Raw genomic sequence first — 12,359 nt, 5'->3', positions numbered from 1 at the left:
GTATTTGAGCACGAGCTCGTTTGCGGCTTAAAATTTCGGCGACGACCAAATCAAGCAAATATCCACTTTCTATTATTTTTTATAAGATCTACAAAATACTTTCTATTAATTGTCATTGTTTTTTTAAAAAAATGTGGCTGTAAATCCTCTTGCATAAACGCCTTGTCAATTATTGTTGCTATAAAAATTATTCAAATTTGATTCCTTGAGCGAGCGGTAGGTCTTTGCTGTAATTTATAGTGCTGAAAAAAGAATACGCAACATATAAAAAAATAATTTAGGCAGTTATAATTCATTCTCTTAACAATGGTTTCAATGAACCTACCACGTTGATCGACGCATGTATTGTCTCCATGAATCGCTCCCAGACTCCCTACCACCACCAGTATGTTTTTCTCCACCAAATGCTCCACCGATTTCAGCTCCAGAAGTAGGGATATTCACGTTCACTACACCACAATCCGAGCCAGCTGGTCCCATCCATCGAAACATGCGCCCCATATCTTTTGTGAATAAACTGCTCGAAAGACCTATGTATAAAATATTTCTAATACAAATCAATTGAAACATAACGGCAACTTCGCAAAATTCGATCGAACTTTTCGTATTGTCAAAACTCTCTTTATTAACTTAAGCTAGAAATGTAACCTAAACATGCGAAGGGAACAAAACACGGGAAGAAATAAATAACTAGCCTTGATCCACTTCATTATTCCAGGCTACTGCCTCCTCGTAGCTACTACATTTTAACACGTACAAAATAGGAGCGAATGTCTCTGTGTGTACAATTGGCGCGTCGTGAGCAATATCGCTAATTATTGTTGGTTCCACGAAGTTTCCAACACCTTCTAACACCTGCATATCAAAGAGAAAGTTTCTATACCTATAAAAATGTTGAGTGAACACGATTGGTAAAGCACTTACCTTGCCGCCACATACAAGTTTTCCACCCTATGAAATAATAAGCAACTTTTATCAGATTTGATTTCAAATAGTGTGGTTCACAAATTCTAACCACAATGATCAAGTTTGGGAGGACAAGAGAACCAGTAATCCTCATCATCACTTTTATTTTCGTCAAAATGCATCAAAGAGAGTGAGATTTGAAAAAAGTTGCAAATGAATTTGTATGCAAATTTAATTTACGTTTTAATTATTATTATTATTATTTAACGAATGTTTATACAGGATTTGCATGTCAGTATATAAAACACTGTTATAAATATGCGTCCTGAAAATAAAATGTTAAAAATATTAATATTCATTTAAAATGGTTATATACAATAGATAAAAAGTAAATATGTAATGTGAAGATTATGTATATTTGTACGGAATAAAATGAGAGACAAAAAGAGAGAAAGACTATATCGAGAAAAACAGGGAAGCAAACTAAGAAACTGTCACAAAACGGAGCACTATATAGGGTCCTCAGTTGAAAAAGAATGTTAACACAAAACTCAAAAAGATTGTGTCAAAAGCTAAACCAGGCTGTATGGAAAACACACTCACAAATACACTTATCAAATAAAATGTGCTTGACACAAAGCTTTAAATTCCTCAAAAATTTCACATTGCCTAATTCCAATGGGTAAAGAGTTGAATAAACTCACACCCATTGAAAAGAAGCTTCCCTTTGCAAATTCTAATTTCACTTTAGGTATAAATAAAAGAAAACCGTTGCTTCTTGTTGTTCTTTGATGACGCTTCACAGTGAAGTAGTCTTGAAAGTTATCACAGACATTACCATCCAAACATTTTTTAACAAACAGCACAGCTCGTTTTTCAATTTCTTTTCTGATCTCAGGAACATTTTGTTGAGTCAGAATTCTAGCACGATTGTCAATGGATTCGAGTCTCTTTAATTGAGTATCACTGAATTTGAGCTGAACGTTACTGCAATAGGATAATCCTGGTAAAATAATAGCTGTGTAGATCTTTCTAACAGCATCCGCAGTAAGACCCATTTTGAGTGAACTTAACAAACGTAGCTTGTTCGAAGCTCTTTTGTAAATCGTGTTGAAGTTTTCGTTCATGTTCAAAGATGGATCCAAAACAGTACCAAGATACTTATAATGTGTAGTTGAAGATATTGGAACGTCATTGTAATATAAATTCATTTGTCGTGAATACATCGAGAGTCGTTTTTGAGTTCCAAATACCATTGACTCGGTCTTTCCTTTTCTGAGATTTATTACTAATTCGTTATCTTTGAGATATTCGGCTATCTTCTCGAGATCGTAATTGAACTTGTCTTCGATGTCTTGTAACCGTTTGCTCGCAAAATATAACACCGTGTCATCTGCAAACTCTATGACTTCAGAATATTTAACGCACTCTTCAAAGTCATTGAAATAAAGTAAAAACAAGATAGGTCCTAAGATGGATCCTTGTGGTACACCACAGACAATACTTTTCTCTTCGGATGCTACGTTGTTTACTACGCAATACTGCTTTCTATTGAAGAGGTAGTCTGAGAACCAATTCAAAGCAATTCCTTTAATACCATAAGAACATAATTTTGACAGTAATAATCCATGACTAAGAGTGTCAAATGCTTTTGACAAGTCAACAAAAATTGCACCAACTAGATTGCCACTGTCTACTTCTTTCCTGATGTTGTCCGTTAATAACGTAGTCGCCATCTCCGTTGATCGTTTTCGACGGTACCCAAATTGATTTCGAGAAAGTAAGTTATTTGATTCTAGATAATCAATTAATTGGTGATGAACAGCACGTTCTAGAATCTTGGAAACTATAGGAAGAACTGAGATAGGTCGATAGTTTGTTTCTTCAGATGAATTTCCTCCCTTAAAAAGTGGCGTAACTTTTGCGATTTTCCAGTCCGACGGTATTGTACTGGTACGCAGCGACAGGTTTATAATGAATGCTAATGGTTGAGAAAGGAGTGTAGCAGCATCTTTCAAAACACCCGGTGGTATGTCATCTGCACCGGTGGCTTTCTTTCTCTTCAAAGATTTTAATTCTTTTTCGACAAACACTTTCGTGACGTAATGAAAATGAAAGAGTTTATCAGTCCTGGTCGAAATTATTGGAGTATATCTCCATATAAGGTTTCGTAATGGAAAAGCGACGTCCTTCAATTTTCTAGCGCAATCTGAAAAGTATCGACAAAATTTGTTAGCGTAAAGAAGTTTCTCAGCTGCGAAAAGTATCGACAAAATTTGTTAGCGTAAAGAAGTTTCTCAGCTGCATCCGGCTGATCACTATTTGTTGGAGATGATGACTTTCCTGCAGGAAATATGCTTTTGATTGTTTTCCAAAACTTACGAGGATTATGCCGGTTTTCCACTAACAAGTTTTTCTGATAACCATTTCTTGCAACTCGAATTTTGTTGTTACAAAGATTTTTTAATTGTCTGTACAAACACCAATCTGACGCTTTCTTCGTTTTTCGTGCCTTTCTCAAGAGTTTATCTCGATTGTTCATATGTTTCTTAATTTCAGCACTCAACCACGGACAGGAACGTCCTTTTACCATTTTGGTTATAACGGGAGCGTGCTTGTCGATTATAGCATGTACTGTTGTTTTAAAATATTCCCAGGAACTTTCCACGGAACTCATTTCATACATAGGTTGCCAATCATGATTATTTATGTCTGTGTTCAATTTTTCAGGGTCATATTTGTTGTAATTTCGACATCGTGTGGTGCGCGATTTAAACTTTTGATGGTTAACTTTTCTTACGCAACCAATACAATCGTGATCACTCAGACACAGAGGTAGAACGTCCGTGTGGGAGATCGTCGAACTTTTGTTAGTAAATATCGCATCAATTAATGTTTCAGTGTCTTGCGTTATTCTCGTGGGCTTTTTTACGAGCTGTACAAATGATTGCAATTTGAATATATCTTTGATTTCACGATGATCACCTTGTTTCAAATAATTCACATTAACATCGCCCATAATGATTGTTTCTAGTGTTAATTTATTAACAGCTATTAACATTTCTCTTAAAATTTCGTTAAAACGAGAATTCAGATATAGAGATGAGTCAGGGGGTCTATACATACAGCATATAAGAAAACATTTTGCGTTTTTCGGAAAAATTTCGAGCCAGATACATTCAATGTCATTCACCTCTAGATCTTCCCTCCTTTTCCATGTCAATTGTTCCGATATATAAGTGGCCACACCTCCACCTTTCCCAATTTCTCTACAACGTGAAATGAAGTTGTACCCCGGTATTGTGTATAAATCGTTGTTATCAAACCCACTCTGTGCTTCGATAATGTCAAAATGTCTATACGATTTTCATAACATAATAATGCAGTAAGATTTGCCATGTTATGAAAAATTCCTCTGATATTTTGGTGTAAGAACTTTATACCTTTCATGTTTGTAAACGATTTTATCTGTTCATATTGCGGTCCTGGACAACTTTCGACATCTCCGCAAGCCAGTAATAACAAACAAATCAAACTTCTTTTTCTGTATCGAGCTATGGACTTGATCTAACTGCAAACAGTGACGAATAAACGAATGTTTCTTCTTGTTCTTTACACAAACCAGTAATAGTGATACTGATCCCATCTGGTTGACAAAAGCAACTTTTTCTGATGCAAAAACATGTATAAATAAAAATGAACAACAGGAGCAAGCAAAACACGTCCGCACGCCTTGCCGCCATTATGGATATATAAGCGCTGTAGGCTGAAAATGAAAATTTTAAAGGGCGTGCGCTACAGCAAAGATTTATTAAGGGTAAGGAGAAGGCATGGAAGATTAATAACCTGTGCTTGAGCGTCTTTAATTGCTTTGGAATAATCCTGGACAGCTTGTTTTGTATGAAGCGGTCCACATAAAACGCCATCTATAAATATATCATATGAGATTAGATGTGAGAGTGAGAGTTTTAAACAGATGACATAATATTAATTCGTATGTTCTAATATTTTGCAACAATTAATTGCGAATTTCGCATTGAAATTTACATCAAGTGGTAGGTAAATCAGAATAAAAATCCGCGAAATTCGCGTGCAACAAAGTTTTAAGCCTAATTCACATCCAATGAACATATAACACAAATAGAAAAAATGATCCGATTAAACGCCCAGCATTTTTTAAGCGGCCCCTTTGAATAAGCGCTCATCTGATAAAAGGGGGCGCTTAATCGAAATCTACCTTGTGAAACTGGGCGCTTATTAGAAAATTTTACTTTCTTATATCGGGAATAAAAAAACACAATTTATTTTATTTATACGGACGTAGTTGGAATAAGCTATTCAAACAAAAGGTTGTAGAGCTTTATGATGAATGTTTAAGTAATTGTGTTCAACAGTTCACAGAAAGTGGCAACATGCTGCTCGTACCACGGAGGTTGGTCTTTCATTGGATTCTAACCGCATGGAAAGCCCTCCTTAAGGAAATGATTGAATCTTCTTCTAAGAAATGTGCTTTAACAATTCAACGACAATGGCGAGGAAGATGATCAAATCAGCTTTTTTTTAAACCTGGAAAACCCTGTGCTGAAGGATCCAAAGTGCTCAATGAATAAATGACCATTTTCAGTGACAAAAAAACACTGTAAACCCATTTGAAATAAACAATTCCGATCTCGAGGATGCTTAGTTTCCTGGTAACATATTTCATCTGACGATGAGGAAGATGATATCGATGTTGTATAAAAAGCAAAACTAAAAAACCCTAGAAAGACTAAACTTCATTTTGTTACAACTTTTGTTCAGTTTTATTTTTTAGGCAAAAAACAAAAATGAAAATTACCGTTGTCTTTAATTTGTACAAAATTAGGAAAATATTTATTCTTTAGCGCCCTCCTCGATTAAGCGCCCATGCAAAAAATCCAAAAATTTAAAACGCACCCAGGGCGCTTATTCGGATCATTACGGTACACAGCTATGAAGTTAAGACAATTATAGGTTTTTGAAATTGCACTGTTAATTTTCACATTTTAATAAACCTTAAGGTCAGAAATTAAAATACCTTTCCACTGCATATCCAACTATAATCGCAAAAAGTTTTCTGTTAGCGCATGTGTACATGCGCATGATTATACGATTGTGTTAGCATGATAAGAACAAAAAAATCAGGAAAATCTAACCTTCCAACGGGTTACCAATCTTTACTTGCTTGTATGCTTTAACTAGCCGTTCCAAAACTTGATCGTGAATGTCTTCATGTAAAATCTACATGAAAATGTATAGGATAAATAAGCAAAAAAAAATAAAAATTTAAGCAAACAGCTATTAACGTGAAAAAGCAACACTATACTACAAACAAAGTTTCACCAATCATTTCTACACCCATAAAAAAGTCAAATACCCCTTTTTTAAGCATAGTGAATTTTTCAGTTTTATGCTTATGGTATTATTATTATTCGTTGACCACGATTTTCTTTTTACGTGTTACTTTATTTTTATTCATTTCACCTCTACAAATTATTATCAGCCCATATGCTACTAACTTATAGTCAAGAAGAAAGACGGACATGACATTTTCGAAATACTGAAAATCAATTTCTTTAGTTACAGCTGTTCGATCAGGTTTTTTGTTATATATAAAAAAAATTATTTTCATTTTTTAGCCTCAAAATATGCTGACTTTATTTTAGTCAAGACAAGATCGCTCATTTTAAGCTTGTCAAAATTCACTTAGCAATGTTCAGAGTTGACTTAAAGAATAAAACCTGACGTGGATTATTACGGTGTGCGGGCATGTTAGAGAACGCTATCTGTCTTGCCCTACCTGTGTGCAAAAGTAGCGATTTGCACTCCGTCGTCTGCAGAGCATTGACTGTTTACGCTTTTGTCCATATTTGAAGAATGAGAAAAAAAATGCCTTTGTCTTAATGTTTTTGTCCAATATTGTAGATATACTTATGCTTATAAAAGTTTATAATTAAGTATAAATCGCGGACCAGATGACTTACTAGTCGACGTGTCGTGGTACAACGCTGACCAGCGGTCCCCACAGCCGCGAACAGAGTAGCGGGTACCAATAAATCAATATCAGCATCATCCATTCCTAAAGAAGAGAAATATTTAAGATGTCTCGCTCATACAGTAAAGAAATTCTCAGAAAAGCAAGGCAAAAATTAGTAACAACAAATTTTGCTTCTTATTTATTTCGATAATACCAATAATAAAATCCATACCGATAATTGCATTGTTGCCACCCAATTCAAGCAAACATTTTCCTAAAACCAGTTAAAGCTAAGTTAAATTTTTCAATCTATCAAAAAAGGATGCAGTTAGCCCATGTATTTTTCAAACACAAAATTCCATGAATGTTCTAAAATGAATTAGAAACACCCTTACCGAACCTTTCATGAACTTGCATTTTGACGACATGACCAATCTAAGCATAAGAAAACATGCAAGTGTGAACAGACCATAAAATACACAAAAATAGCCACACATTGCATATCTTGACACGATCAGTAATATAGAAGCATGTGTGCACATATCTCAACAGATAAATGTTGAGATATGTGCACACAGCGATATCCAGTGTGGTAGAACACATTCAAACAATGATGGGTGCTAGTTAAAATACACCAAAAACTTCACTCACCTTCGTACTGCCAGTAAAAGAAAGTAACTTGACATCTTTGTCGTCTGCCATAGCCTTTCTAAACAATAAAACAATGTTGCAGTGAACTACATTCGTTACAAGGAACATTTAAATCGACTGAGTTCATCGAGAATATGGTTTTTTCGGTTTTATAGGCTACCCTTTCAAATCTAATCGACTGGTTCAGTTAAGAAAATCTTGTTTCACAAAGTAAAGATACTATGTTTATATCGGGACTGAAGAAAAAGTTTATAATTCAGCCTGCTGTTGTCTGTGTGACAAATCTATGATTATCAGAAAACCGCACAAAAAGTTTGCTGCTCACAAACACATTTTCATCATTTTTTAGATGAATGTCGTAAATTAAAAAGTGAAAAGCAAATCATTAAAAAAAATTATGGTCGAAATTCAGACATTTTTATAAAAACAGCCTTTCTGGTTCAATTTATTTAACGTCGGCAAAATGTCATTTGCCTGATTCAGGTCAGCACACATTATGTTTCACGTGGGCAATTTATATTTTGCTTCGCGATCGCATGCTTTAATACACAAACAACAGTTAAATAAAGAAAATGAGAGCAAGACTTTTGGTATATTCATCCAATTTAAAGAGAAACCATGTGGCCAAAAATTTACTGCCGCGAATCAAGAAGTTTGTTAAAATGTCGTGATTTTCCGTGTGTCGGCGTGTGGTGACGTGAAATAGAAAGTCTGTATGATGTCCACTGCAACCAACACTACGATTGAACTGTGTGGAAGTGATTGTTTTTGTGAATACACTTCTTACCCAACGTCAGCTCCACCTTGCACGAGGGAACAGATAGCACCAGGTAAATTATTGGCTTCAAACACATCCTGCATGATTCTAAAATACAACTAAAACATTTAGATTGAAAAATAACAATCACTTGTCTGAAATCAGAAAACTGTAACGAAATTTCCAATCATTTACAAATAGTTGAAAATAATTTTACACAACATTTTAAAACCGAACAGATTAAATCATAATTCGAAAAAACAATACTCTAGGAAGAACCTGGATTTCCGCTTTTTTCCGGAATTAATTGCCGGGTCATTCTAGATGCCAGACATTAAGTTCACATCTTGATAAATGTATCACAAAGAACATTAATTTTACTTCAAGAGAGTTACATGCTATACTTACTTCGTGACAGCTACTGAAGTCAAAGGTGTGGTAGGTGCACCCTTCCTATGATAGACAATAAAGTAGGTTATGTATTACTAACTTCTACGATGGCCAACATCTTTGTTTTTTTTATTATTATTATGATTATTATTAACAATTATAATTTTACAGGTTGACTACGTCAGAAATATTTACAATCCTGTACCAATGTAGGACCTGTTAGCTTAGTTGTTAGCTTGAAAACCATTTGTTTAATATTTTTCCAAAACTTTGCGGATTCTTAAGTTTCCTCAGGATAAACATTCATTTCATCTAACGTTGTTTACGAGTCAGTGCTTAAAGGTTAGTGAAAACATTTGCGGTTCAGCTTTACCCCTAAATCGCGGTTCTGCAAAATCGAAAGTTTTTGCGCTACAATCTATTTCCCTTCTCCAATATTTCTCATCTAACTCCGATATGAATTGCGTGTAATAGTAGCGACATTGTTAGATATGGTTTTCAACTGGAACATTTTGACGAAAAAAACATTTGAAATTTTTTCTAATAGCAGCAAACGCTGCAAATGTTACTTCCGCAAACACTTCCCTTAATGTATAAAACTACTACGGAGTTGTTATGTGGAACAACATTGCACATACCAAACTTGTGTGTTACCACAAACCAAACTTATAGCTGTGTTCCATCCTGCAGGAGCTACTGGAAAATTAAATGCTGTGATGATACCAATCAATCCAAGTGGATTCCACTGTTCCAACAAGGCGTGGCTCGGTCCTTTAGTAACAAAATGAAATGGTAGCATGTTAGAAAATATAATTCACCTGTCCTGTTGTAAGATAAACAAATGCTCAATTTTTTGTCACCTAAACACCAATAACAAAAAGTTGCTACTCAAAAAAGTAAACAGATTTCAGCACACACACACACACAATGTGTTTCAAAATAAACAATGCTTGAAGAACTCATATTTTTGTCCAATATTTAGAATTTTTTAGAGATTTTAGGAGGAAAGAAAAAATGAATAAAGTTTGGAAAGGCAAATGCGCTTCAATCGAGCGGCAACGGCATTGATACCTACTCTCAGATGGTATAATTCTTCCAGGAAGCATTCTTGACAAGCCGACAGCATAATCACAAATATCAACATATTCCTGAACTTCTCCGATACCTTCTGGGATGATTTTACCCATTTCCAGTGATGTCTAAATGCAATCAGTAATATCATTTCTGAAATATTTTTACAGGATTACGCATACAGGTGACGGCTAACAAAATCTCCGTACACACTATTTTGTAGACAAACTGAGTGAGATTAGTCTAGTCGTATTACCTTTCTCATGCTATGGAAAATGGTCGACTATGTGCGTACTAATATCTGCTAATTTAGCATAAAATATTTGTGTGGATTTATTTCCAACTCTTTTTGCCTTAAGTTTGTAAAAAACCCAAAAGTAATGCGTTTTTAGGGCAGCTCAGAAATATGTTATGTAAACTACTTAGGTATCAAATTAGAAAAACCTATAATTTCATTTAAATTCAAAGGATGCATAATGAAATATTACCAAGTATAAATACCACATTGTAGAAGAACTACTTTGTTCGTCACTAACATACTGCCTGGCAGTGAGCGGGATTCAGTTCTGGGGACCGCAGATCGAATCCCGCTTACTGCTTGGCAGTATGTTAGTGATGAACAAAGTAGTTCTTCTACAATATGACTTACACGCATTATACTCGCCCGTCATGATCAGAGGTCTGATCAGGGTGAAGCATTCTCTGTTGAGAATGAAATACAGATGTGCTATGATAAATATTCACCTATGTATAAACATCACGTTCGTATAGAAAGTAACATTCTATACTCCTGCAAACAACTTCAATAAAAGTGATCAAACCTACCAGTTGTCCCAGTGGCACTAATTTCTGTCTCAAATGTTCACCAATCTGTCGTACTATCTCACCACGTTTTGGAGCAGGGACCTAGATGAACAATTCACGTAGTGACACAAACAAGGATTAACTTATTCATTTACACTGCTACATATAATTTATGTTTTATGCATATAATTTATGTTCTATGCACATAATTTATGTTCTATGCATATAATTTATGTTTTATGCATATAATTTATGTTTTATGCATATAGTTTATGTTTTATGAATATAATTTCAGTTTTATGCATATAAGTTATGTTTTATGCATATAATTTATGTTTTATGCATATAACTTATGTTTTATGCATATAATTTATGTTTTATGCATATAATTTCAGTTTTATGCATATAAGTTATGTTTTATGCATATAAGTTATGTTTTATGCATATAAGTTATGTTATGTAACAAACTACATAAAGTCATATTTCAGTATGTAATACCTACTTCTCTCCATATTTTCCAAGCCTCTGTTGCAAGTTGAGCTGTTGTTTCATAATCTGATACGTTGCCCTGTGTAAGAAAAACATTGTTTGTTTTATGCATGATTTTTGTAGCGAAATACCCAACAGAACATTTTATTATCTATCATTACAAGGTTTGTTGACTCAACAGAATAAAAATAACGCTTATATCTACCTGTTTGACTGCAGCGATAACTTGATTATTAATTGGACTTGTTGACTCAACAACCTAAAAATAGACAGTTTTACCATTATTTGAGTGAACACATCTTGAGCCTCCTTATATGCATGTGCAAAACATTCTAACATGTTCAATTGTTGTCTTGTACATAGGGCTGTCCTTTTAACATTAATTTAAATATGGGAAATATGCATCCTAAATATGCATCATCATTTCCACCAAACTTGAGTATTTTTGTAACAAGAAATTTGCATCCCTTCAACTCCTCCATTTTTTAAAAAAGTTTTTTACTCTACTGCGCACAAAACAATCAACAATCAGCATTTTGTTTCTTTCAATACTTTTACAGAATATTACTGACTGAATCCAATGATTTGATTAGTTTACAGTTCGTTAAACAGGGTTTGTTAGGATTTAGGAAACCAAAATCGTAAACAAATAGAAAACAGATTAACATAGCACACAAGGAAATGTAAAAGTCGCTTCGTCTGTACTATTTCACAGTGCAACATTAAAACCGATCTTCCTTTATTAATGCATATCTTAAAACAATATCGTAAACAAATCAATTTAAACCTACCTCTCCAGAGCCACTCCATGTACCATTGTATACACCCAGATTTTCTTCTTGTAAGCCAAGATCTTTTAAAAATGAATATTTGGGATCATTAATGAGATATCCAGATGCTGATCTACTCTGTATAAAATTTCGGAATGTTTGATATTCGCATGCTTTACCGCAAGCACGCCACAACATTTTAAGATTCTTTTCTAAAAAAAATTTAGCTAATTGGTGAAATTATATTGAAGAAATTATTATGCTACTTATTTATTATCAGTTATGTTTTTTGTTAAATTTAAAAACAAGGTTTAACGCGATTACAAGTCCTTTATACATGGAGCAATGATTAAAACAACAAAAATTTAATGTTTAAGATATATTTCGGAGATATTTCAAGATATTATTTTGTTTGTTCACTGGCCATTATTTTTAACCATTTATCATTTTTTGGTTAGTAGACTGTTCAGGGAGCATTTCTTGGTTAGTAGACTGTTCAGGGAGTATACTTTAGTAGGCAGTGATA

At 34.1% G+C, this 12,359-nt stretch overlaps 1 protein-coding gene across 1 annotated transcript; it reads right to left on the bottom strand.

The window, feature by feature from the left end:
- Positions 1-50: 50 nt before the first annotated feature.
- On the bottom strand, positions 51-12,068 carry LOC130630849 (alpha-aminoadipic semialdehyde dehydrogenase-like). Its single transcript, XM_057444351.1, has 18 exons — positions 11,855-12,068; positions 11,269-11,322; positions 11,077-11,142; positions 10,596-10,676; positions 9,775-9,898; positions 9,338-9,470; positions 8,718-8,762; positions 8,340-8,417; positions 7,553-7,610; positions 7,297-7,336; positions 7,134-7,175; positions 6,909-7,003; positions 6,081-6,165; positions 4,753-4,832; positions 925-951; positions 696-855; positions 326-530; positions 51-242 (listed from the first exon to the last, which is right to left on the bottom strand). The coding sequence occupies exons 1-18, from the start codon at positions 12,029-12,031 to the stop codon at positions 188-190; spliced, it is 1,605 nt and encodes a 534-aa protein (XP_057300334.1). The 5' UTR covers positions 12,032-12,068; the 3' UTR covers positions 51-187.
- Between the last annotated feature and the right edge of the window lie 291 nt (positions 12,069-12,359).

Source organism: Hydractinia symbiolongicarpus, chromosome 1 (assembly GCF_029227915.1).
Source record: "Hydractinia symbiolongicarpus strain clone_291-10 chromosome 1, HSymV2.1, whole genome shotgun sequence".
NCBI lineage: Eukaryota > Metazoa > Cnidaria > Hydrozoa > Anthoathecata > Hydractiniidae > Hydractinia > Hydractinia symbiolongicarpus.
The sequence above is the reverse complement of the archived record's forward strand: the minus strand, read 5'-3'. Positions and strand labels throughout refer to the sequence as shown.

Excerpts from the sequence above, each read along its gene's own strand:
- LOC130630849 (XM_057444351.1), bottom strand. The coding sequence starts at position 12,031 with ATGTTGTGGCGTGCTTGCGGTAAAGCATGCGAATATCAAACATTCCGA. Across the intron at positions 7,337-7,552 it reads CTTTTACTGGCAGTACGAAG|ATTGGTCATGTCGTCAAAAT; the intron begins GTGAGTGAAGTT and ends TCTTATGCTTAG. Across the intron at positions 243-325 it reads TACATGCGTCGATCAACGTG|CACTATAAATTACAGCAAAG; the intron begins GTAGGTTCATTG and ends TTCTTTTTTCAG.